Source organism: Varroa jacobsoni, unplaced genomic scaffold (genome assembly GCF_002532875.2).
Source record: "Varroa jacobsoni isolate VJ856 unplaced genomic scaffold, vjacob_1.0 contig00610, whole genome shotgun sequence".
In the NCBI taxonomy this organism is placed as follows: Eukaryota; Metazoa; Arthropoda; class Arachnida; order Mesostigmata; family Varroidae; genus Varroa; species Varroa jacobsoni.
In genome coordinates, this window is record NW_019214497.1 from 54,554 (window position 1) to 81,040 (window position 26,487).

The following is a 26,487-nucleotide window of genomic DNA, read 5'->3' on the forward strand; positions in this document are numbered from 1 at the left end:
AGGTTTTGCCTACAAATTGGAAATTGCCGAAAAATTGGTGCTTACATGTTGATCGAATAAGAGCATAGCTGGGTAAAATTCAACTCACATTGAATAAAGTACACATCAATAAAAGAACCTTCGTGCTTAACCATTTGTGCCATACGTATATGGTGTTTAGCTAAATTAGGTAGCACTCAATAAAAGATTGCCTAAATCACTTGCACAACCGTGCAAACGCTTCACATGGTATCTTTATGGACAGGTGCAGAGTTAATCCCCCTGTATATATTCAAACATGAAGTGAAGAACTCCTATGTGTATGATACACTATGGTAAAATGGTACGGTACTCCAGACGAGTGTAGTTTCTCACACCACTACTCGTACGAAACGGAAAGTTTGTACAACTTTTTTTTCACAAAAGCTGTTTAATCACAATAGCCTCTACTATTGGTGATCCTCCATAAAAGTTCGTTACTACGTACTTATATGTAAACTTTACGTATACTTACACGTAAAGCTTACGTACAAATAACGATATCGAATCTCATTGATGAGCATATTTAACCATTTCCGACTCGTGGTAATACTTTATTCGCGTCATCATAGACAGCTGATGCTTTTGATAACAAATTGACACAGACATGATACGAAAATTGGCTCGGTTGCATTTAACGGTAAAACTTGAGCTGTTCTTTGATCGATCGCCCATAGTGATCGTATTCCTTGGAATCCTAATATGTCGCTAGCTCATATGCACAGTCTTGATTTATTATCTTCAATGCTATTAAATTTGAGCAGTGCAGGAGCGAGCGTAGATGCCTTCTGTTTTTCCAGACTGGTCGGAACACTGTAAGACTGCCGAAATCTAACAGTTAGGCTTTGTTTCATGCCTATGGGCTTACGAGGTGAGACCGCGAACGAGTTTGCCCGACTCAAACTACGTCTCATAAAGTTTTCCGAGCTCCTGTTGCCGTCAACGGCGTTTTGGTTAGGGCGTTCAAACAGGCAGGTTTTTTGCGCAGTCACGTTAGGACCCGCTGACCTGCAACGAGGTTTTGAACGATAAGCTAACAGCCTCATTAGTAGGGGCCACGATAAAATAACCCTCTCCTTATACATGGTAATAGCATCGGATATAGCTGTGACCGATACTTACTCGACGGGTTATGGGGAGTGAGCAGCGATTGACGATCACTAGCATAAAAAGCAGTAAATAAGGTCACAAATGCTGCTAATTGAACTGTATGATTTTGGATCGTCAAATGTATGTACAGAGGGCGTCCTACAATGCTGAGGACAACGTTAGGTCTTCCCAGAACTAAATGCGCTACAATGCGAACGTAACGTTCCTGCCTGACTGACTGGATGGCTGGTTGAATAGCATACCGCAAATGATGTTGATCTTTTGAATAATACTGCTATTAATAATATGATATAACCGATATGTTAAGGTCTGTCTTACGGAAACAATGTTCGGAGCGCTAAATAAATGAGAATGATTACGTATTTGTTGCTACTGTCGTTCATTATAAAAGAACAAAAATATTACGGTAACAATGTAACTGGAAAATCATGCAAAATGACAACACAACCCATGTACATGAGTAGATATATCTTTATTCGTAACATATTCATAATTTTAAATCTCATTGTGAAATTGTTATGATATCCTATATTATTAGCAAATACTATCGATTCTGACAAACGCAATAGAAAAGGTACTGGAGACAATATTATCCGTACTCACATAAAGAAGCTTTGTGTATAAAGGTATATGTTTCGTTTCTTCAAGCCCACTTTACTCGATGCAGCAAAATTAAGCAGTCAATGTTAAGTTTGCCAATGTTCCGCAAACGCAATTCATCAACGACCAATATTTATGTACCCCAATCTACAGCGTTGCCTGGTTGATCTTCTGTCACGACAAGCTGGGGCAGATCACAGACGTTATTTACCTGTGAGCTCACTCAATCAGGGCTTCACGTTCGAATCGAATGTGTTGCTTGTCGGCGCTAGATCAAATAATTTAATGACGACAGTAAGTGATTGTTCTCATTTGGCTACGTCTGTATGTGTTTAAATGTGTACACGTCAAACATACGTGCAAAGCGCTGCATAGCGGATCTACTATAGACGTAACACGCGCATGTACGTTCTAAAAGGCTGCAACGTAGTACGAAAACCCTTTGAGCTTGACCATTAGCGCCCCCACAGTAATTTTCTGTTAGAAAAACGCCCAACACGTGCATACCGTCTCTTTTCTTGTCAATCTGTTGATAGGCGAGTCGAATCTCGCGCCGCCTTCATTTAGCTGTAGACACCTAGCTTGTACAGGTCATAGATTTTTCACAGAACATAGCAAGTGGAGACGGGCAACATGACACAGTTTGGATCCCTTTACGATGCCCTTGGGAGAGAACTCTCGGTCATCACCAAGGGAAGTGCGCGCTTCGAGGGGACGCTGACTTCATTCAGTCTCCAAGATAGTACGATTACTCTGGAAAACGGTGAGTTCTTCAAGCATGGTTTGAAAGTGTTTGATAAACATGCGCTCTGCTGGATCGCTCCAAGACCGTAGCGCACGTGGTTCTGATTAGCTGGCTATGAGCCGATAATCGAACGAGGAGATTAGATGAGATTTTATTGCAGCTACAGTTCGTTGCCAATTACGGCGATCGAAATTAAATAGCGGTCGTTACTGTCGAAGTGTATGTACATTCGATTTCGATGAAGTATTACACTAAAGGAATCTAACTTAAGGCAAGCATCTCTAACACTATGTCAATAGGCGATGTCTAAGGCGAATGAATACAAGAGGAACTTCTTCATGGAGATTGCTTATCCTAACAGCTCTTCAAATTCTATTTGTAACAGTGTGGTGTTTAGGAACGGAAAACCGACAGGTCGAACAGACCATTACGCCATCACCGAACCCAGTACCCAGTATTACGTTCGACGGATTGTCACTCTCCTCAATCAAAGTTTTAAGTGAGTGAAAGTAACCTTTCAGACAGCACGTACATATAAGCACGCAAATTGTTTGATATTCCTTCGCTTCGACACTGACGTATTTGTTAAGGTGAAAATGTGTAGATTCATCTCTGCTTCTTCTTGGTGACCTTCAATGTGACCTCACAGGTACAAATGCTAATCTCTGAGGATTTTACATGCCTATGTACTTCTGGTCATTTTGACCTTTGTTTCAAATGTAGTTAGATTTTTAAACACATAAGATGTTGCCATCATCTTCGCTTACATATGATCTTCAATAGTCGAAGAGAGGCCGTTTAAAATTCTAGGCTATTTGACGGTGACATTGTTATTTCGTCAACATAGGCAAATCGTGAATCAGATCCATCTGATGTTGAGTAATTGATAGGGCTATCAAGCAGTGTCGTATGATGGTCGTTGAGGTCGAACTAATGCGTCGCCTATTTTTTGAACTGCCCCTTTTTGATGCTGATTGTGATGATTATTACAACGACGGATGATCACTTACCCAACACCGATACGTCGATCGGCCGAATTGGTATCGTTCTGTATCGTATCGGTCTCCAATGTTTGCCTACGTAGATCCAGAATGTCACATGAACCAAGATCCAGCCATTGTCTCGATAATTCCAAACTCGCAAGTGTCCATTCGTCCACCAAAACGCCAGATTAATAATTCCGTAATGAGTCTGTTTGGTGTCGGAGGCCCTCGTCAACGGCGCGTCGACGTCAACCTTCTCATGAAGGAAGCAGCTTCGAATGGAAACAGCTCCATCAAAGGCAACCAAAGGAAGCAGAATGGCAGCCCTCAGAAACAAGTTAACCGCAACAAAAATCAGAACGCACATCGCAACGGAAATCAAAATCAACACCGGAGCCAACGACGAGCTGCGAGCGGCAGTGGCAAGAACAAGAAACAGATTCAGGCCCGCAACGCAAACAAGGTGAGTCACCCACGTTGGCTGGACTTCAAAGCCATCAGTGATGGTTGTGGTCTTGGGATAGACGGTCGTCATCATTCAGGTGGTAAAATTAACAGGTGCAGTAACAGAAAAAAGATAGATCTTGCTAGAACATGCGCAATCAACTTTGATTAGGTGTTTCTTGTTACGTCCCGGAGTGATTTCGAATGACCACCATCGTTATCATTTTCTGCAACTTTTGCAGAACTCGCGCCATGTGTCCTTCACTACCGAATCGCTTTCGGCAGGCAGCTCAAACCGCGGAAATCGCCAATTCACGCGTATCCCACAGATTCCCGCTCATCTGAATCGACGTCAGGCTGACCGAACACCAAATTCGCCTTCTCGAACCCAGCGCAGGCAACCCGTTGGCAAGTTCCAAGTATCGGAAAACTCGACAAAGTTATACACAGATGACTTTGACTTTGATCAGGCGCACGAGAAGTTTAAGGAGCTTAGCATCAAAGATGACAGAGCCAAGGGAGATGCAAAGGATGACGGCAAAGATAATACAAATAGTGATTCTATTCACGATTTAAAAGAGCCTGTCTATAATCAAGATAAAAGCTTCTATGACAATCTATCGATGACCACTGAGACTGAAGGACACCAACGCCTCACGCGACGTCAGATGATGCAGGCGAATAAAGAAACTTTCGGTATAACCTATTTACCAGGACGCAGAAGTTTCTTCCGCGGAAGTTATTCACGCGGTAATCGCAGACAGTTCCAACGGATGGCGATGGCTCACTAAGAAAATGGCGACTCACTTTATTCACGCGAACGGAAACGGTCGCTGATACATTACCACGGGTCTAGCTAAGTTCCCTGACAACGAGCGAATCTCCATTTATCAATATACCAAAACTTAATCATTTCCCTCGTTCAGCTCAGGAGGTCTTTGTTGTGGTGGACATATATCTAATTATATACGCGTTTATTATTGTTAGTGTGAATAACGGCCCGGTTTTACCGGTATATTTTTGCTCCCCATTATTACTTTCTTTATCTACCTAAATTTCTGTTGATGTAACCTACTGTGTGTAGCTCTTAAGTGGCCTTATTTGTAGTTTGTGGATGTCTCATTTGCCATAACTCTAGTCGATGGATTCGGCTGAAATACTTCTAGAGTTATCACGGCCTGATTTCCCTCTGGGACCGTTAATAACCACCTCCTCGCTTACCTTTCCCTGAGCGTGTTACCAGTGACCCAGACCCAAGCTCCGGTGAACAACGATAACTAAAGTAGAGCTGCGAGACGTGTGCTTCCATATCACTTTTTACCCAGTAGTACCCATCGGACTTTTTTCTCGCTTGCAACAACGATCCGACATCAGCCACTAACAACAATTCCATGATGTGTCGACTGTATACAGGGTGTCGCGAATGTTGTTGATCGGTGGCTCGATTAATGGGTCTTCAATCGAAGATGATGATAATAAATAATTATGATATACTTAAGTTATATCTACTAAAGAAAAATTGCTGTCTTCCGTTTAGGACAGATATGTTATGTAGTGAGATTGTCTTTCTTTGACAATTCATCCACTGGCAACGAATAGGGTAGGCCAAATAGGACAACACATAAGATACATAGGAGCAGCGTTGAGTACGTTGACATATTTATTCTGTATTTCTGAATACTTAAAAATCGTTCTTTAAGCAAGCCATTCATTTTAAGTGTAACAAAGGTTTTTTGGAATAGTTTATTGTAGATAAATCTGTAAGTAACACGCTCTTCAAAGAGGGGAAACGATTGTACATCACGTCAAATAGCTTACTGGTAAAGCTTAATTAACCTAATAAACAAACGCTTTGATAGTAAGATAATGATCTGCTTCATGAATACATTCGATAGACAGATGAAATTATATAGTATAAATACATAACAAACTGGAAGCTATGCTTCTTACTATAAGAAATTTTACTGCAATTTACAATGAAGCGAGCCTGTTTAGTAAGATTGTAAGAGTACGGCAACATTCATAAAAGCTATCAATAAATGTGATACTAATCAATGATACAGGAAGAATGCCTGTGTCTGCTATGAGACTTGGTAAGATATATTGAGCCATATAGTGGGCTTTACTGGTCGGTAGGGATTAGTCATATGAGTGGACGTGATAGAAAGCGTCGTTTACTAAATACGTATATATGAATACATATATATTTATGTTTTTATAAAAATAAAGTTCCTTAATCTAACGGTCTGTTGTGTAAACAGTAGCTCAGTAAATGGCAATAAAGAAATATTTTGAATCTTGTAATGTGAAGTAAGCACATTTTACAGAAACTGGGATAGTGACTGTCTGATACAACCAGGCTCAATTTTTATTTCGTTGCTCGGATCTTGGTTTTACGCACTTCGTTTTATCGCGCTGAAGTCCCACGTCTGCATATTTATCTGTCAGAACTTCTATTAACAGTGATGTCTTGTTGCGCTTTCGAAATGCTTCTGAAAAAAGGAACTCGCTTCGTGTGGATAGGCTCAAAGCCAACCTGGCTAGTAGCAAAGCAGGCCTGTCTTAATTAAGGCTTCTGTTTAGCTTATTTCAAATCTCTCTTCAGGGGAAAATAACCATTTACCATTGTTGAGCAGACAGTACAGGTGGATATTACCGCTACTGAGAAACGATTCGACTGAATGCGCATATCCTCAAATAGCCAATGAATACATCAATTCGGTTGCCTTGTGCTTCTGTATTTTCTCCAATCACCTATATGAGGCCTTGCAGAAGATTGCATAACTAGAAAAATCAACAAAGCAAACAAGCGAAAGCGAGGTAGAATTAAAGATATCATTGATGAAGCGTATCGCTCAACGGGTGCGCGCATGTTACTGATAACCTGCATGCAACGGCCACAATGTGCCCGGAGCCTTTTACGCCATTGCGCACTCGTTATCTGGTATAAGAGAATTTGACCCAACCGTATAATCTGGCCGAAGCTACCGGCTGCCTCGGTTTGTGCCGCCACAAGCGACAGAGGAATAGCTGTAAATAGTGAACATATGAGAGAACAGGCAGTTACAGAGTGCAGAATGGGTTGGCGAGCATGGGCTGACAGTGCGTTCTATAGGGATAATAATACTGTAGAGACAGTCCAGCCGACCTTAATAGTGAACTTTCTGTCACCTTCGTCGGTACGGCCAGGTCAATCGTTGTAAATTCATTAAGTCACATCACCGGCGGCGGTTCTCGATGACAGTGCGGAACCGCCGTTCTCGTAATCTGCATTGCCTGCTCTACGAAACCGGAGTCCAGGCAGGTCCCATTGTAACAGGCACACTAGGCCATTGGGCCGCCGATACTATTTCATCGACCTCATTGGGAAAGCAACCTTTCATTCATCAGCAAACCATCGTCGTCCATTCGTCCACACCGCAATGGAGGACAGCAGCAGCAGTTCGTGTTCATCATATGTCATTATATTGACGACGGGTGTATCAGCCGTTATCAGTTGAAGGCTGGAAGAAGACCTTATTATTACACATTTTAATTTAGCGAGATAGATAGCCCGAGAACAAAGGAATAAGAGTAGTGATTTGCAGTAGCTGCATTTTAATCGTATTTCGTCCGGAAGTTCTCGCTGTTCGTCGCTTAGCCTTCCGTCACTAAGGCTCTGATGTTTCGTTATACGACCCGTCAGGAACAGTAGAAGTTCATGCGTTACTATTACCGACTTAGCCCTCTCAGCTCAAGCCTGAATAGCATCCTGGACCAGACTGTTTTCGCAGAAGGTAACGCATAGCTAGTTATGCAATTGTGGTTCTAACCTTTTTCTATACGTACTTATAATAGTATACATGCTCCTAATTAGACTGAGTGATTTACGATACTGTTTACTAAAATTTAAGCGATTTCTATTATCTTGTCTATTTTAACAATCATTATGAAAACGAAACGTATTGTGTTTAAAAAAAATTACGGTCATCCAAAAATCATAAATGGGGAAATACTATGTAGGGCACTAAAGTTAATTTCAACACACATATCTGTAGCTTATTTTGGCTAGGTGATACGCACTGGTTTCTCAGCAGCACCAAATCAAAGTTTTGAATTTAGCTTGGTTCTATTGCAGCAATAGTTATGCCAATCAAAAAATACAATACGGATTGCCATTTTGCGGTGCTGCGACTTGTTTTAAATACAGATGCACACGGCGAGAAATTTTGCAACTATAAGTCTTAAGAGCATCACTCGCAACGTCTTCTCTCAACGTCGCGAACGTGCTTGAAGCTATTCATGTATAGGTTACACGTTATATTAATATGAACGATATTTTCTCAGATCTCGACACCAGATTCACTTATATGACTTCTACGTAAGCAAAGGTAGATTTCTACTTATCGCAAAAAAAATCAAATATGACTTGACTTTATTATTATTTATATATAAAATATATACAATAGTCTACTTGAATTTAACTAGATAGATAACAAAAAATACTTCATTGTACAAGATGATTTATACATTATTCGTACAATTCAAGGCCCCTAGCTATAGTCAGAATATAAGAACAACACAAAATATTGGAAGATCACCATTATAAAAAAATGACACAACCTAACTAGAATACCCGCTAAATAATTTAAACACTGTATAGGGGTTCACTTTGGGGCCCCAATAAGAACATTTTCATCTCAACAAACATCCTCGCATATTTATTTCTCTCTCTTCCTCCTGTTTGACCGAAATTCGTTTCGTAGGCGTTGCACCTGTCTTCACCGTGATCTTTATTCTATTTTCCCATAGTTTAGCTGTACCACGTTACTCACCCTTTTTTTACTGTTTCATGATTTATATCACGCTCTCGTCCGCGCTCTACTTTTTTTCATCGATTCATATATATACTTTACTCTCGCAGATCTTGCTACTCCTTGTTGCAATCGTTCGCGGTGACGTCATTTTTATCTTATCTTACCATCCTCAATTCTACTAAAGGACACTTAATACTACTATCATTATCGTCGCCGTGATCATCGTTAGCAGTTTTGGGATCGTTTACCGTGAGCCATTGAGACATACAGTATTGTCCAGTAGTAATGAACCGATTGGTATCGAAGTTCAGAGTACCTGAGCGATGCAACAACGAATCGGTTGGTATTCACTTAACCGCCAAGTATAGAGCTCTGAAAGTTATATCTTCTTTGGCTTTCGTCTTTTATTAATAAGAACTGCCAATAGCACTAATTCTAGTACTAATGGCAGCATTTCGGATGTTGATTTTTCGATGCCGCCCTTTGGTTATTTCCCACGTATACTGATCTTTTGGTTATGCTCTTACATGGTTTATTTCTGCATACTCATGATAGAATTTGTGAGTTAGCAATACCACTCGACTCGACAATGGCCGTACCCGTCAGTAATTTTCGTTCGTAGCCATTTCACTAATAATAATTATACAGATCAATTCGAGCACTTGTTATTATTCTCTTTCTGCTTTTTGTGCTCACCTTTCATTGCAATCAATGATATACCTCAAAATTATTCAGCCTTGCAAACGTTCTTCCACGGCATTATCTCCTTGATTCCTTTGCATCAGTTGCTCGGAGGACGACCACATTGATTTGCATCGTTAGTTAAATTTGATTTATACCACGTTAAATTTGTAATCTACGAGAAATATTCAAAGCCGTATACTCGTTATTTAGCATAAGATTTTCACGTCAGCGCATGTGTTTGACACGCATTTTTCATGTCTTGTTCTATGATTCCTGATCTACTTGCACTACTAATATTGTGCATACGCATATCTCGTTTTATGATTGCGATCGGATCGTAACATGAATACCCACTTGCAGGATCCCTTTATATTGCCTAATAATTTACTTTTTTAATCGATCTCAGCAGAGAACAACCCTCAGACATATTGGTTCGTCCGCTTTTATGTTCGGTTAACATTTCGATCTGCTTTAGTTTTCATGATCGTATATACAACACACATTCATTACATCTTCTTTGCTTTGCAGAAAGCTTAATTAAAAATAATTATAGTATTTATAATAAGTATACTTATAGCAATAATGACAATATAATAATCTAGTAATTTAATAATATTTTAATAACAGTATTCATCCGCGCGTCTAGATAAAGAAATATAATGCAATGCGTCATGCCATCACAACATATTGTTGTTCCCTGTCAGTCAGAGAACCGTAAAAGTCACCTTTCTCCGTTCTCGTCAAGGTCGATCCTCATACCCAAACGTCACGACTTCGTACTACTGAGGGCTGTAGTTAGCAGAAACTCTTTATGTCCCAGTATACAGTTAGCAGCTGCCGCTACAAGGCAAAATCCTTTACGTAGCACCCTCCTGTTAGCAGAGCGACACTTTCTATTTTGAAAGGGTTTATATATATATATATCTTTCATTTCTTTCTTTTGTCCACTTGCTTCATTTTTCTCTCACAGGCCCACTAATTATACTTTATAGATAGCATTTCGGCGTTTATTTATTGTAGTTGCACACATCAGCATTTTTTGTTCCAGTCACTCTACATTTTCATCGTCATCCACCACGATCATCACATAAGGCATTCAAATTGTCAATGTCTACACCGGCTTATTTTTCATACTGTATTACTACGAACTAGGCATCCTGTCGTGTACCTACTTTCGTACGCTACGATCAGAGAGACATGTTAATACCCCAAAATGTAAAGGCAAATATAGAACCTCTTTAAGCTGTACTGTCGCACGCAAACCTTAGATTTGCGTTTGATTGCAAAAGTTTCATTGCGCTGAGACACTTCTGATCGCTGGTTGACCTCGTATGTTTGCGGTACGCGGGATCACTTTCCACCGTTTGTTAATGCGTTGGATAGCCTGAGAATAATAACATGATTAAAAACTGCCATTAATATTATATTATGCTATATCTTAGATACAAAATGCATTTCTCAACTGTCAGTTGTTTATCTACAGAAATAATTAAAAAAAGTACGTGTGACACGATTTATTATAACACGTTATTTGGAGGGACGATTTCAGTCAGAAAATGATATCACATTTTTAGAACTTTAGCGATTTTAGTGTTAGCTTATAACTATCACAAAGCTTTAATGTAGTAGATTTATGAAGTAAACATTCACCATGATGAATAGGCAAAGTTAATCACTCTTTAGAAAACATCAGTAGAAACTCTTTAGGTCAACTAAGCCATCTAAAGAGCTTCTGACAATAAGCTGGACCTAACTGAACTTTTGAATAGTGGAATTGTTAGAGCGCATTCTATTACATGGCAATGTGAACATCATTTGAACTTGCTCATAGATACTAACCATTCCATAGCTTCATCAAGACCATCGCCTTTGAGCGCACTCGTCTTGAAGATCTGGAACGTACGATCTTTCAACGCGTCCAAACCTAAAGCAGCGTGCATTTCCGAGACACTCATTGCTCCAGCCATATCTTGCTTATTAGCAAGAACAACAAGGATTGCTTTTTTTAATTCCTCTTCCTGTTGAGATAAACCAAGTAAACAACACAGCAATTGGTTAGTCGCTACCGTTTACTGTTATATCGATGGAAGCACTCTTATCTATTCATCCGTTCTAAAATCGCATGAAGTTTCGTATATTTAAATGGATACCGTCCTATAATCGGCGACTTGGTATCCCACTGCAAAGCTCGTGTGTACTATGCCGATGGCTATAATAATGATAAAAAAAAATGATGAGCGACAAAAATCACCCCATCGAATAGCTAACCTCAAGCATACTGACGAGCTCTTCTTTGGATATGCCGATTCTATCTCGGTCTGCACTGTCGACCACGTAAATGATCGCGTCGGTGTTACTGAAGTAGCAACGCCAGTACGGACGGATTGACGTCTGACCCCCAAGATCCCATACTTGGAACTTCAAATTCTTGTACGTTACCTAGGACAGCAACATTTAATTACAAACAAATAAAATAGATAGAAAATACAATTAATAACGATCACTTGATAATTTCATTCCAGCTAATAACTTATTTTCGTGTAGTTACTACTATCCGTCGCATAATGTGTTATATGAAGGAATGTCACAACTTGACAATTAGCATTCATAGCGATCTGAAAAAAAACATGTTATAGAGTATTTCTAAAAACTTGAGGCCATACCTTCAGGGTAATAATTTAAGCACTTTTTCTAATGTCGCCATTGGACACCGATATCTATGCATTAATCGGGCTACCAGAATACCGAAAAAAAAATTCCACTTGTGGGGGTAATATCGTAACATTTTTTACATTTTTTATTTCTAATCGATGAAGACAATCTCAAGTGAAAGAGGCTCCCATTAACAAAAACGACAAAAAAGGAACTTTGTTGAAGAGATTCTTCACTTATATTTACATAACTTGTTATTTCGGATGATTGCAGTGAATAATCAATGGTTTGCCTTTTTAGGCTGTAACTCTCTTGTTGAATTCTGCACGTCGATATCGAAATATCGAAATGTGCCGAATCAGATAGCTTCATATGACTGTTGCAGTATTTCGCCAGTTCTATAGGCGTTTGCATGGTACTAAACAAAAAGTGAAGCATTAGTCTTATGCACATTGTCTTAGTTCTGCGCCCATGTTTAATTTCGTTTTTACATATATAATACAAGTGTAACGAATATTAATTTTTTGTTTGACTTTTTGCTAATAGGTACTTTAACCAAATGAGTTCAGAAAGGTATAACTATTTACCCTTTACCGGCACGTGTTTTCTTTTTCTACCAAGGCAATATTCTTGGCACGTCATAATTTTCGCAAAATTATACATGTCACGTCTTTTTCAGGATTTTCTATTTTTACCTGAAAGAAACACTCGATATTGTGTAATTTCATTGAAAATATGTTTTATTTACTGGCTTTGATCACCGCCTTAAAAATTGAGCTCGAGTTTTGAAACAATTTGTGTAGTCATTAGTTCAGTATAATTCGACAGTTTGCACTAGTTTATAAAAAGTAACAATTGTGAAATGCAAATTGTATATATTATAGTATAACATTCCTTTTCTTGAAATTTACCTGTTCAACGTTGAACCCAATCGTGGGAATCGTCGTCACAACCTCTCCAACCTGTAATCTGCAACCACAAAGACAAGGTGGATTGTAGCTTTAAGGAAAAGTATACACCAACGTAGGTGCTGCTCGTTATTCTCCTCAGAATTTAAATTTCTGAAACAGGCGAAATATTTTTCAAAACAAAAGAGCATACCTCGTCTAATTTCTCTAGCATTCTTTTTCTGATGTATAGGCATAAACTTTTGTCTTTCAAACAAAGCCTAAATTAAAAGATGCGTTCAATTACGTGTACCCTAAGAAGTATTTAAATACGTTAGCACTTTTACCCTCCTTACTACTAATCACACATCGCCAGCGTAGTCCTGGCTAGATTCTAACACGTCACTCACTCCTGGTTGAAGTATCAAGCGGACGTTCTTAAATGAGGTGTGTAGCACACACAACTTCAAGCGCAGTTGAAATTACTGCCACTTTCACATTTAGATAAGCATCTGGTAATTAACCTAATAGATAAAATAACGCTCCTTAATTTGGTCAGACATATTTATTGTCCATAAACACTTTCATTGCTTTTTCCACTTTTAAATTACTCAATAAGAAACATTAAAGGAAAAATATATATTTATAGACGTACGTCAATAAATATCCTATTGCTCTACCTGTATAGTATAGTTGTTTTTCCTGCACCATCGAGTCCGAGGATCAGAATTCGAAGTTCTCTGCTGCCCAGCAGGCTCCTAAAATAGCTGATTACCCCGCCTGGAAACAATACCGTATCAGCAATTTGAACAGGTGGTCATATGGCTAAGTTTGGCCTTTTTTTTATTACTATCCTACCACCTTTTGCTCCCCCCGATTTATTGTTGTTGCTGTTGCTGCTGCTGTTTTAATTGTTGCTGTTGTTGCTACTGTTATTGTAGTTACTGTTGTTGTAAAAATAATATTATTATTCCGGCTTATTATTTTCGCTTGATATATTTCTTGCGTTTCTGTTCTATTTAATTTTACAATAACGAGCTGATTTATTATGATGATTTTGCCTACAGGAATGGTACTCATCACATCACATACTCAAAAAATTCCGGTTATCTAGTTAGATCATCCAACGTTGACAGACATGTGGGGAATGAGATGTTTCATGCGTTAAAAGCCGGTTGCAGCCGGCTAGAAGATGACATACACACAGTACTCTAGCAGGGTGTTACGAGCAGTAATAAAACCCTTCGGCTTATGGAGCTCTTCCGTAACGACATCTACAATATCCATTTAATGTGGTAGTGGTACACTAGTGTTGCATTAGTGGTACTGTGAATGGTAGCACCGGTAATAAGAGCCGGAAAAATTCGAGCATTAACCATACCGCTACTCTATGGAATTAATGGTACTTCTGCTGATGGGGGTGGTCCCAGTAGACCCTGTTAGATAGTGGTCGTCTTCCAGTGCTGATTATAGCAGAACCTATGCGGAACGTACCCATACTGTTACGAATATGTAGAAATACTCCTCTCTCGTGTAAATGTCAACCACGCCCCGAAAAGACACTAACACCCGCCGTTCACTGGCTCACTATCTAGGCCACGGCCGAACACAACGACTAGCCTAAAAACACTTTTTAAAAAAAAAGTCAAATCTTATTTTGCGAACGCCACAGGCAGATTGATGACAGAACACGCTGGTATCCAGCGACACCGCCCGTTGGTGGTTACTGTTTAGCGGGCGAATGTCGCTAGCGGAATACTTTCGTCGACTCAGTTTTTTTGAGAATAAGGACCTCTTTCAAGTGCTGGATTACACATCGGATGCTAGATAACCTGCAAAGGTTTTCGCATGGGACATAACCCAATGCGTATAGACTTTACTGCTTATGATAGACAAAATTACCATCATTGTATGTCGAATGTTGTGACCGTTTTGGATGGATAAGCGTCCACTGCAGACCATCCCGGGCAGCTCTCCCCGGGTGTAACTTCTGATCATTCTCGCCGATTGTGCGTGCGATCGGGCTCGTTGCCTCTGTTACGGTGTCTGGTTTTTGTGCGTGTTAAGCGATAACCCATATTGCCTAAGTGAAGTGTGCAAGCCGCCAGGGCGGCATTCCCAACGTCGCGATGACGGACGCCGGTTTTTTCAGGGTATGTACGAACTATTCGTCGGATAAATTTCCGCTCACGCACGGCGGCAGTTATCACACTATGCTGATACTATATACACGGCATCCCCGATGTTGTGCGTACAACGAACAACATGGGTGTCCACCCAGTATGGCATCAACACAAACAGACACCCCAGAAATCGTTTTAGCATATTCTGTGAGCTGCTTTCTCAGTGCCTGATTGTTGTAGATGCAAAATAGATTAACGGAATTTGGGTCTTGCACATGGATTGTGCGAAGGAATAAACTTTAATCACAATTAGTTTTAGCACACGAAGAGGTTTTCGCTTGCGTTCGCTTTGTTTGATGGGCGCAAGCGAGGCCTTGGGCCAGAATTGCGGCCATTAGAAAAAACGTTTAGCAAAAAAAATAAACAAAAAACCTACCTTTTTGTATTATCGCAAACTTGGTATAACATGGGAGCGTGTTGATCTTTAAAGCCGATAAATTTTGATGAATTGGAGTTTATAGCCTTTTATTGCTTGAATTTTGGGAAAAACCATTTTGACACTTAGAGCTTCCTGTGATGGCTGCAGTCATATTTGTTTACATAATTCATAAGCATATCATAGCGGAATGAGTGTAAGCAACGGACTTGAACTTCGATCTGTTCAGGAGAACTTGTTTAATCAACCTAGGTCATCAAACATCCAGGTTAAAGCTGTCGGTGTTGGGAAACATCAGAATCTGTTTACATACGCGTGTATCGGAATATTTTACGTTTGGATGTAAATATCAAAACCTCGACGATAATTTATAGCGTATAAAGGTTACAATTACATCAAAGAGCCTCCGGTATGAGCTATACCTGCTTAGAGAAATTGTAGTATATTGATTCACGTATAAAAAAATCGTACATAGCAACATCTGCAACGTTCATTTTCAGTCATTAACAGAAGCACTCATATGTGAGGTTGAATAAATTTTAAATAAATGGAAAATTAATACTAAAATATTTATCTATATTCTCGCATCACGCTTCGCTTTTTTTTTTCTGTCTAAATACTTATGATAATTTTCGACCAACAACAAAATAAAACGTTGATTAGATCCAAATACCGCATTTATAATCCAAATTGTAAGCTGCGTTTAAAGGCAGCAGGCCTTCAAATATAGGTCGTCATACCACACAGCTTCCTGCAGCTGTGACCACGCTGGTCGAGTAATTCGTACGTTGTTCATCTGATCCTATTTTCATGTACAAAGCAGCACAGCCATCGGATACGAACATTCTTTTGCACTCCAGATATGTTTTACTCTGGAGTGTTTATGCCGGCTTATTTTCTGCTATAAATAATTTTTACTGTATGATAAAGTTATCGAAATAAATAAACATTTGGGTGTAGAATAAAAGACTTACCTTTTTTAGAAAGTTCAACCGAGGTGGCTCTTGCTTGACTTACCTGGGGCTTTGCCAACACATCCATCAAGCGACATGCTAGTCACATGACATGGTAATCATTTCCCAACGATGAGATCTAAGCAAGCGATAGCCGCCTGCTACGGGTCACCATGGCAATGCCCATAGAATGCGCATTAGAAACCTAACCTGCGGTCATCAATGCTTTAAAAACTCATGTGCTAGTGTTACCTTATCTAGAAACTGCGCTTTTTCCTTAGTGCTTGAGTGCAAAGTAGCAGTACATGTGCCCAGTGAAGCAACTCTGATTCGAGACATACCAATTGATTTGTGGAAACATCGACCGAACATTCGTTTCTCATACACAACTGGTTTGCCTTAGGGAGACAACCTAAGCACACTCCTTTTGTATTTCCATCTTGCTTAGGGACCTCCCTGATCAATTCCGAAAACCGAGGATATCAGTCAAAGTCATCCTGTATGCATATGACTTCGTGATATACATGTAGAACAGGCTCCAAGTACAGTAAGCTCTAGCCCGTCGCCACGCGGCACTTACAGATTTGAGATTAACCGTGAACCTGAATACGACAAAGGTGATGAAAAGAAGAAACAGCGGTCATTGATTCTTGTGCCTCACCAGGTCGCTTTTGCAAACTGGTTTCGATAGTTGGGATCGCTCTTCTCCGCAACCAGCAGAAGTTTCACTGCACACGTCATTGAAAAATGATAGAGGGTAGTTTTGGCTACATGGGCAATCAAATCGCCTCATTCCTTGCTCCTCGCGACTACTGTCGGCTTGTCTGTCTCCGAGGCAGTTCTTCAAGATTGACTTCAACGTACGATATATGCGTCACTTGGAAAGATCTTACAATGGAGAATCTCGAGAAATCGAATCATGGTAAAACATCGCTTCTCAAAAGCGCATAGGGACTACACCTGGTGATTCAAAATTGCCTCGAGTATCTCATAATCGGCTAGCCAATGCTATCGAAAACCTTGATTGCCGCTCCAACCATCTAGCGAAGAAAAATTTCAAGACCAATTATAGAAACTAGGATTAAAAATTTACGCAGATCGAAGGAGGTTTCTTTGCTTCGGGTGTGATGATGAATAGCCAAGAAAAAGGGAACGAATTGGCTTTATTGTGCATGGCTTCCACCGTAGATTCTGCAAAAAAATAGGTAAACAAGCCGGTATATGTAACTGCTTCGGATGCGGGAAAGTTGTCATAGATATCATGCCATCCTCGTTGCCTCCTCGTACTATCTCTCTAGTAAATCCTTTGAATTAGTCCTATAAACTCAACAAAACTTATATTACCTATATGACGCAAAATGTTTTAAATAGTTTTACCTACTCCCTGGTATCGAGACGTTACCCTGTTAACCTATATATATATATATGAATCTTTGAATATTATTAGAAAGGTGACCGAGTGAAGCTTAATTCCGAATTATCCGAATTATCTAAATATACCAAACTATATTCACTTGTAAGCTGCGTCTACACAAATACTTTTAGCGCGATCTCGAATGGGTTGATTAGACGCTCCGTCATAACGCACACGTTGTAGCGTCAAAAACTAAATGCTCGAATTAAAGCAGTAGGCACAAGCATGTAAATAGAAGAATTTGAAAACCAATCGGCTGAGCGCTAAAGCAATGGTTCTGCGCGCTGTTTTAATGAAGGAAGAAGGATTGTGTTTACAGGAACTTTATTACCGAGCACTGCGGCGGGGTAAGAACTTTCTTTCGGCCCAGATGAATTTTGATCGGGCAAAAAAGTGTTTCCTTTAACTCCACCCAATACTACGTAGGTATGGGCTGAATTAGGTTGACTCGAAGTACAGGCGTGTCTTCTTGCACAGATTTCACCACAATAAATCACACCGTCTGATCTCGCTACAGGATTAACTAAAGATTGTCTATTAGCTATTCAAGCGTGAAAAAATAGTCAAATATTTGAATTCGATTTTCTTCATACCTGATTAAATTTATACTTGGAAGCTGAGCGCTTTGAGGCGCTGTAATTTATTGTTACGTGAAATCTCTCGTAGCCAAGTTAATCATCGAATGACCACTGTCGTTTCCTTCACTTGAGAAGAAATTTTTTTTTTAGAGAACGTATCAGATCTAAAGATTTTTTTGAATAATATTGTTGTCAAATCTAATTTCTGAAAGGAATAAAACTTCAAACGTTTGTATTTTATAGGGAACGAGCGCTGAGCAGGATAATCGCTTCGCTGATAAGCAGAAGAAGCTGTTGAAGTCTCTGAAGTTCCATGAAGCGTTGGCGACGAAGGTCGACATGAACCGGGTACAACTTGATTCTTTAAAACCTTGGATCTCCGAAAAGATCACCCAGCTTCTTGGCATCGAGGACGAGGTCGTAATCGAGTTCGTCTTCAATCAGCTTGAGGCAAACAGAGTGAGTTGGATAATGGTCAGCCGGCAACCGTAAGTCTTTGTGCAGGCAAACGTCCACGCTAGAGCATTCTAAAAGGACTAAGAAAAGTAAAGCCAAGCATATCTGGTGCAATGTTTACGGTTGATATAATATGGCTATTAAAATAAGCACGAGTATTTATCAAGCTTTTTGTTTGTATTTTATACACAAAATTGCTCCGGGTTTTTTTATGATTTTTCCTGTGAAGAGGGGTCCGGTTTTAAATGAGTAGCATTTGCATGATCAAATAAATAACTGAATTATATGTTCACCTTTTTTATACGATCAACTGTAAATTCACAAAACAGTATGAGGGAAAAAGTATTTTAACGTTATAAAAATGTTTGGTAGTACCCAGACCCGAAAATCATGCAGATCAACATGACGGGCTTCCTGCACGGCAAGAACGCACGAGAATTCATGGGCGAACTTTGGAGTAGGCTCGCGGCCGCGCAAGCCAGTAAGGGCGGGGTTCACCCGGACTTGTTGGATAAGAAGAAAGAGGAGATTCGCATCAAACTTGCGGTTAGTTGATCAGGAGACAATGAGATGGAGAATTCAGAGGACTCAGGATTCGTGGAGACCACTCGAAGCGGGTGGGCAGATCTGCTCGCTGCAGCTGAGAATCTCCGAATTGTGCTTGGTTCTTATATCATTTTTTAAAACTAGGGCAAATAGGTTTAGCTGTAGAAGTCCACCTAGCCATTATCCATCGTATGGAGGAAAACACAATACATTTCTGTAAACTTAACGTGTTTTATTCGCCAAAATATTTACGATAGTTTCGCGGCAGCTTTCTCTTATTGTTACTCAGTTTACAAATAGAACGCAGGGTTTTATCGGTGATTATTATTCATGAGCGAAGCCGTACGAGAGAGTCCTCCGTTGTAACGATCTGACCAGTTATCGGCCCGTTTCTCGTTGCTGTTTGATTCGGAGCATCGAATATTTGTTAGGCCAATGTCAGGGGCACTGGTGCGATAATCTAATAAAATCGAATTTAAACCTCAGGCCGAGGAACGCGAAAGAGAGAGAGGGCTCGCCGAAGGGAAACTGTCCAACCAAGCGTAAGTGTATCCTTTTCTCTAGGTATTTATTAACACCTAACTACTACCACTACTGCTACAACATTTATGACTACTGCAACCTCTACTACCATCACAACTCCGCCTTATCGATTCACCAGCATAATGGTACTGCATAAGTTGCTAATGCCGAATTGAAGTGATTGCCTGATTACAGTCGAGATAAATAGTAGCATGCGGTCGTAAAATTGTCTAGGAGACTGGAAAAATTCTATTCGCAAGGCGGGTCGAAGCTTCGTTTGAGGCCTATGCAATTGCTGAACATTGGACGGTATGTTCCGGCTAATGGCGTTTTATGTGCCCGGTAGTGCATTGATCCGATATAATTGAAAATAACTCAATGCTTGACTTGCTGGCTTAACTGACCCATTCTGTGCAACAAGCGTATTAACCTTTTCTTGACTTCCGAAGGCTTTACTGATAAATTCTAATTATAGCTTTCGGATGTTCTGAATTTTCATCATTCTGCTACACTGGGTGGAGCTCGGACCCACATAGCACGCTATAAAGGGCGGTTAACAGCATGGGAATATCGAAAGAGAACCGAGGTTAAGAAACCTCCTTGAACTACAGTTTTCTAAAACTGCTTAGACAGTAAATTTGGGTACTTTGTAACTCTTTGGCAGCCATTAGCATGCTATACATAAGCTCAATTACAATAGTCGCACCATCAGTTTCGAATCGCAACGTAGTGCTAGGTGCCTGGCTATCTTCCAGAGTTTTCGTCCTCACCGAATTTAGTTGTTACTAGTATTCGAGCGCCATATAGATCATGTTATGAGGCCCGTGATTTGCTACACCTTGCGGCAAGCTAGACCTTTATGCCAAATACACTTTAAGAAATTTTTTTAACTCTTTTAACATATGATTGTGTTTGGAAGAACAGTCAGTTTAAGAACCTCAGTATACCAGATTGTAGGTTGTGAACAGGAATACTATAGGAATCGGCGGGACTATGTTTTTGAAAAAAACGCCTTTTTATTTCACGTTTGGACATGCGTTTCTCGCATTAGAATGCGGTATAATAGCACGGCTAGTGTACTAAGTTAATCGATAGAACCTTCTTTTAAAATTGTTTAATCTTTTAATCTTCTTTTTAATGGACCATGCATTGTTATACATATGCGTATAATGAACATATATGTGTATGCAAACAATGTGTATATTTTATCAACAAAAAACAGTACACGCTAATTACACATTGATGGCGACGGTCGCTAAAGCGAACTGTTATTACCCTGATCTAAGTCGGAGCAGTGTGATTTACTAACGGAAACGCATAACTCTTTCCATAGATGACCCTTACAATCCGATCTGTGAAACAGAGTGTTAATAGCATGATTATATCACGATGGTTATATAAGCCGCAAAGTCAACATCTAATTATCTTTGGTCTGTGATATACCGCGTATCATGCCATACTTCGTTTACTTCAGCTGGTAACAAAAAGCAGCTGCTTTGAAGGTAATGCTGGAGACAGGTGGGGGTTGTCTGTGTCGATCGGGAAACCACGAACCGAGTGTGAGTGAGTGTGAGTGTGTGTGTCTGCGTCAGAGGGGGCCACAGCAGGCCATGTCCTCTGTCAAATGACACACGAAGTATGTGGCAACCATGGCCAGCTCGAACTGTCTCGCCTGCTGGTAGTCTTAGTTAAATAGTCTTGTTGGGTCTAAAAAGGCGATTCGTTTATTGGCAGTGGCCGAAGGGGCATTTGCGTGACGTGAGTTGTGGTGTGAGTTGTGGGGCTGTGCGAAGTCTTGAGCAGCAGCAGCAGCAGCAACAACATGCAGCAGCAGCAGCCGCCTCATCCACCACCACCACCACGAACCCCACCACCCATCTTCCACTTGCACCATTGTACACACACACCTACAGGTTGGCGAAGTCTTCGACGGGTGCCAGCGCCGGCAAGCGAAGCCGGAGTCGCAGCCGGAGCCGCAGCCGCTCGTGGGCTCGTACCCATTCGCGTTCGCCCCCGCGTAACAATTCCGCGACGAACCGCGACACGTCAAGTCCAAGTCGCGACCGAAGTCGTGACCGCGACCGTGAGCGCCACCATCGGCATCACAGTCCGCAGCAACAGCAGGCGGGGGACTCGAATCGAGACCCCCAGAGCAAAGATTCACGCAGAAGGTGAGTTTTTGAAGTTGTAATATGTTCTCTGCGCGTTGGTATCGAAGGGTACAGTGATTAGTTGAAGAATAGTCCGAAAAATTAAGCGTCGATCGTTAATTTCTGTAGATTAGAAGGAAGTGGAAGAAATCTATCAATGCCGCAGGCCTTTAAACCCGCCGACCTCTTGTAACATCTGTACGTGCATGTTATGGATTAAATTAGACTTTGTTTAGGTTTTGTCTGTTGCCGTAAACGGATGTTTTTTAAAAACTCTACATAATAGTTCTCGCACGCCCTTTCAAAACATGAACATTCAAATTACAGCACGATCTGGTTTATTCTTAGTTAACATTCGCAGCTGCATATGCATAACAGACGATTTTATTGTCTGATCGTAGCAACGCAATCCAGGATACGCAATAGACGACACAGAGACAGATGAAGACCACGAAGATCTCAACGGCTGGAGCGGGTTGAGTTCCTCATTGATTTAGCATTTTTGCCCCATTAACGTCCCATTCAATTATATTCACCCACGAGGTATGATACCTCATAAGATGACCCGGTAGAACCCTTGCCTGTAGTTGCCACGCTGTTCTTTCCAGAGGAGGAGGCATTGAAGAGTTGTTAACACAGCACCAAACGTCGAAAAGCAACTTCACCACTATTTTCCGTTTAGCATGTATCGAATAAGGAAATCGAGGAAAAGCCCTTCGACTGATAACGCTAATAGAATCATTGGGAGCGGTCATTCTTAAGTCGAACTTCTCCTATAATAACTACTGGTTACCTAGTCAATGATAACGGGATACGATATCATAGCATACGTGTTTAGCATGTTTCGCTACAACGACAATAAGTAGGCTACCTGTATGTTTGATGTTCCCATGCTCAATAGAGAGAGAGAGAGATATCGAAGACAAGTTCTTTCGCTGCCCCCTGCGATTGGTGTTACATGAGCGTTTTTTGCAGGTCTCGGTCGGATTCACCGGGTAGCGGTGGGAAAAGCGAACGGGTAAGCCCTCATCAGCGGCCAGCGGATTCGGTGCAGAACAAACGGAGCTATCGCGGACAGCGTGACGACTCGAGCTCACCCAGGAGGACGTCCGACAAACAGCAGGATAGTCGGAGGAGCCCGAAAAGGAGGGAACGCGATCGAGATCGCGAACGTGACCGGGATCACCATGGGACACGAGGCAACAGTCCGAGACAGCGCGACAATAACAACGGTCACCAACGCCATCAACGACGACGGGTGCGTGTTACCTTGTTATCAATTTTGAAATCGCTTTTTTCCACCTATGCGATTAAACTAGTTATTGAAATAATTGTGTTTTCACCAGGTTAACTAGGTTTATGAGCGATGCGTTTAAATGGAGTTTGCATGTCGTGCGCGACTGATCAATTTTCAGGACGATAGACGCAGCCGGTCTCGATCAAGGGATAGACGAGATCGTGATCGCCGAAGTCCTGTAAAACGGCGATCGCCCAGTTCGCCTCCACCAAGGCGGAGGTCACCACTAAGGAGGGAGTCGCCCCGAAGAAGGTAGCGCAAATTTGGACCTTTCTGGATAGTGTATTTTGCCCAACTGAGAAGGAAGGGTGACCACGATGTTCGTTGTAGATTGTAGAAATTTAATTACTACACTAGCAGAAATAAAGGTACATGTACATAGTAGCTGAACCGAACTTTATGCAAAGAGGTCTCGTTTTCATTGTGCGGATGACTTTCTCATCCGTGGGAACTACTTTATTGTCCCCATGTTGCACACAAAAAGCAAGCAGCTTTCAGCTGTGCTTACTATGTTATGTTAATCTGTAATTACAACTTCAATCTTAATAGAGATCATGCGGTTTTTATCGTTCTTATTGATTAAACGTAGGTTATCCGGCACTGGCAGTCCTAAAAGGAGATCTCCAGATGGACGCAGAATGTCGCCCATACGTCGTCGCTCGCCTGACGGTAGGAACAGAGGAACAATAGGGACAGCACCATCTCGCAGGCGCGGCCGATCGCCCAGAGATGACATGTCCCCCGATATGCGCAGGAGGTCGCCCGATGCGAGAATCGCGTCACCGGATTCAAGAAGGCGCCTTTCCGCTGATAGGCGTCGAATGTCACCAGACGGCAGGAGGCGATCTCCTGAAGTTAGGAGATCACCCGAACTCAAACGAAGGTCTCCGAATCTGAGACGAATGTCTCCGGATGACAGAAGGATATCGCCTAATATTCGGAGGAGATCCCCCGAACCGAGACGAAATCTATCTCCAGAAGGTCGAAGAATGGCCATTGAGAACAGAAGGATGTCCCCAGATACAAGGAGGCATGTGTCAAATGACGGAAAAAGGAGTCGTTCACCACGTCGCCTCGCTCATTCTCCCAGACGGAATTTTGTAGCCTCGCCACAGCGACGAAGCGGCAGTTCGCCAAGGCATTACGGAACTGGTGGGCCTGATCCAAAAAGGCGAAAAGGTTCCCACACACCCGACGATGAACTATACGAAAGAGTTCCCGTAGTACAAAGAGAGCGACGGGAATTCAGCAGGGAGCAAATCCAGAGACTGGAAAGACACCGCAGTGCTGACCACCGAGAGAGAGGTAAAACGTTAACGAATGCTAAGAGTAAGATATTGCAGTTTAAAATGCAGCTAAAAAAACGATCAGTTGTTGACGAGCAAACTAGGTAGACCGCATCGGTGCGTGCAATATGAGTCAATCCCTTTTCTGGTAATTGAGGATTTTCTAGAAGTTTTCGCCAGTATTACTCTAACATTGTGCAAGAGTTCTATTAGAATTACGTCCTCATGCGATTACCACCATCAGCAATGAAATTTCGCTGACAAGTAACATATCTAATTGCAGGTTTGAGCACAGTCGACTAAATCAATTATCAGTAAAACATTATGTAGCTAACTTTGGAACCTTGCAATTACAGATTCGAGTCCCCTAGCCCCTCCAGGAGTAAGCCCTACCCGTACACCCAGCCCTACAATACCTAGGGATGTGAGAGGCCCGGTTCGTGAAAGGGGTTCAGTGAGTTCGTCTCCGGTGGTCAAGAGGCAATCGGTTGCTAAGAGTAGCTCATCAGAATCCGAAGAATCTCCCGAGGAGGAGAGACGTAGAGAGAAAAAAGCCAAAAAGAAGAGCAAAAAACACAAGCATAAGAAGGACAAGAAAAAGAAGAGTAGCAAAAAGGCGAAAAAGGCCAAGAAACAGGTTAATATACATTTCCTTCATCATCAGATCTTAAGTTCGTCCAGATAAATAAAATGTATTGTCATTTTCATTTATTGACATCGTAGCTTTGCGAACACCTAAGAATAGCTTAATAAAGTGAACCGGTTGCAGGAAAATTCCGCAATATCTAGACGACATTCAATACGAAAGTGTTGTCTAGGATTTCGTATCCCTTTTCAGTAAGCGGGAATGTGTTAAGACTCACATTTTGAAAAGTATTGTTTAGTACATATTTAAGAGTATCCAATTCAATTAGGTGTATTGTCTTATCTTGAAAATTTCGTTCTTTAGAAAATCAGACGGAATGGGTCAAAATAGCTAAAAATTCATAAAAATATGCTATTGACAGGTTTTAGCTTTATAATACCGTTAATTTTCTAATTATAGAGCGAATCCGACGAAGAAAATTCGGAGTCCGACTCTGAAGGAGATGATTTTGAAGAGAAAGAACGTTTGTTACGGGAAAGGGCGCTGCAGTCGATGAAGAATCGTGAGAAAGCGTTGGCTAATCCTCGGACAGAAAAAATCGATAGCAGACAAATGGCGGCACGGGCCGATTCCGATGAGAGTGACTGAAAAAACGATGCAAAATGGCCGACGCAGCAGCGAAGCTGACCAGTATAAATTGATAGAATGTGAACAAGACAGCAGGGAACAACTCTCTTTGTTGCTAAGGTTGGATGACTGCGATAAAAGATCATGAAGTACATGAATCGGCGGAACAATTAAAAAATAAAATATTCATTATGTCTCACCATTGTACAATAATCAAAGAAAATTTGCGAGTTTTTATTTTTTAGTTAATCTTGGCCGAGTGAGTTTGTGAATGTTAAGGTGTTTTTTTAATCAGATACGTTATCTGCAAATAGTTTTTATTTATTTTCAACGTTAAAAAATGTTGTGATCTGCAAAGCTGGGCGGGAAGGGTTGTTGAGAACACATTGTGGAACTAGTGGTAAACTATTGAGATAGGAAATTGGGGACTGGAGTTGGAGAACTAAGCTGATTCTATCTAAAAAGTAATGTCAGCATTTGCGAAACCGCCTCCTGTAATTGGACAGTTTATTGGTGCATTGAAATTCGATCATGATTAGGAAAGACTGAACATTTGTAAAATGTCTTTTTATTTTACTTGTTCCTTTGGTCAAA

General features: G+C 41.0%; 3 protein-coding genes across 4 annotated transcripts; 2 read left to right on the forward strand and 1 right to left on the reverse strand.

Moving 5' to 3' along the window:
- Positions 1-2,244: 2,244 nt before the first annotated feature.
- On the forward strand, positions 2,245-5,767 carry LOC111271421 (protein LSM14 homolog B). The gene is made up of 4 exons (XM_022852188.2): positions 2,245-2,491; positions 2,859-2,972; positions 3,558-3,919; positions 4,143-5,767. Exons 1-4 carry the CDS (start codon positions 2,362-2,364, stop codon positions 4,689-4,691), a joined length of 1,155 nt encoding a protein of 384 aa, XP_022707923.1. The 5' UTR covers positions 2,245-2,361; the 3' UTR covers positions 4,692-5,767.
- Positions 5,768-8,579: 2,812 nt separating this feature from the next.
- Positions 8,580-16,534, reverse strand: Arl1 (ADP ribosylation factor-like 1). Of its 2 annotated transcripts, none has more exons than XM_086972912.1 (6): positions 16,453-16,534; positions 13,600-13,699; positions 12,944-13,001; positions 11,649-11,819; positions 11,220-11,398; positions 8,580-10,764 (listed from the first exon to the last, which is right to left on the reverse strand). In XM_086972912.1, the coding sequence occupies exons 1-6, from the start codon at positions 16,517-16,519 to the stop codon at positions 10,731-10,733; spliced, it is 609 nt and encodes a 202-aa protein (XP_086829038.1). In that variant the 5' UTR covers positions 16,520-16,534; the 3' UTR covers positions 8,580-10,730. The 2 variants fall into 2 exon arrangements, with proteins under 2 accessions (XP_086829038.1, XP_022707924.1); XM_022852189.2 differs by lacking the exon at positions 16,453-16,534 and adding an exon at positions 14,414-14,632.
- Positions 14,910-26,116, forward strand: LOC111271420 (uncharacterized). Its single transcript, XM_022852187.2, has 10 exons — positions 14,910-15,072; positions 18,667-18,882; positions 19,252-19,425; positions 19,912-19,967; positions 21,861-22,118; positions 23,073-23,355; positions 23,513-23,646; positions 23,984-24,699; positions 25,037-25,317; positions 25,726-26,116. Exons 1-10 carry the CDS (start codon positions 15,049-15,051, stop codon positions 25,912-25,914), a joined length of 2,331 nt encoding a protein of 776 aa, XP_022707922.1. The 5' UTR covers positions 14,910-15,048; the 3' UTR covers positions 25,915-26,116.
- Positions 26,117-26,487: the final 371 nt, after the last annotated feature.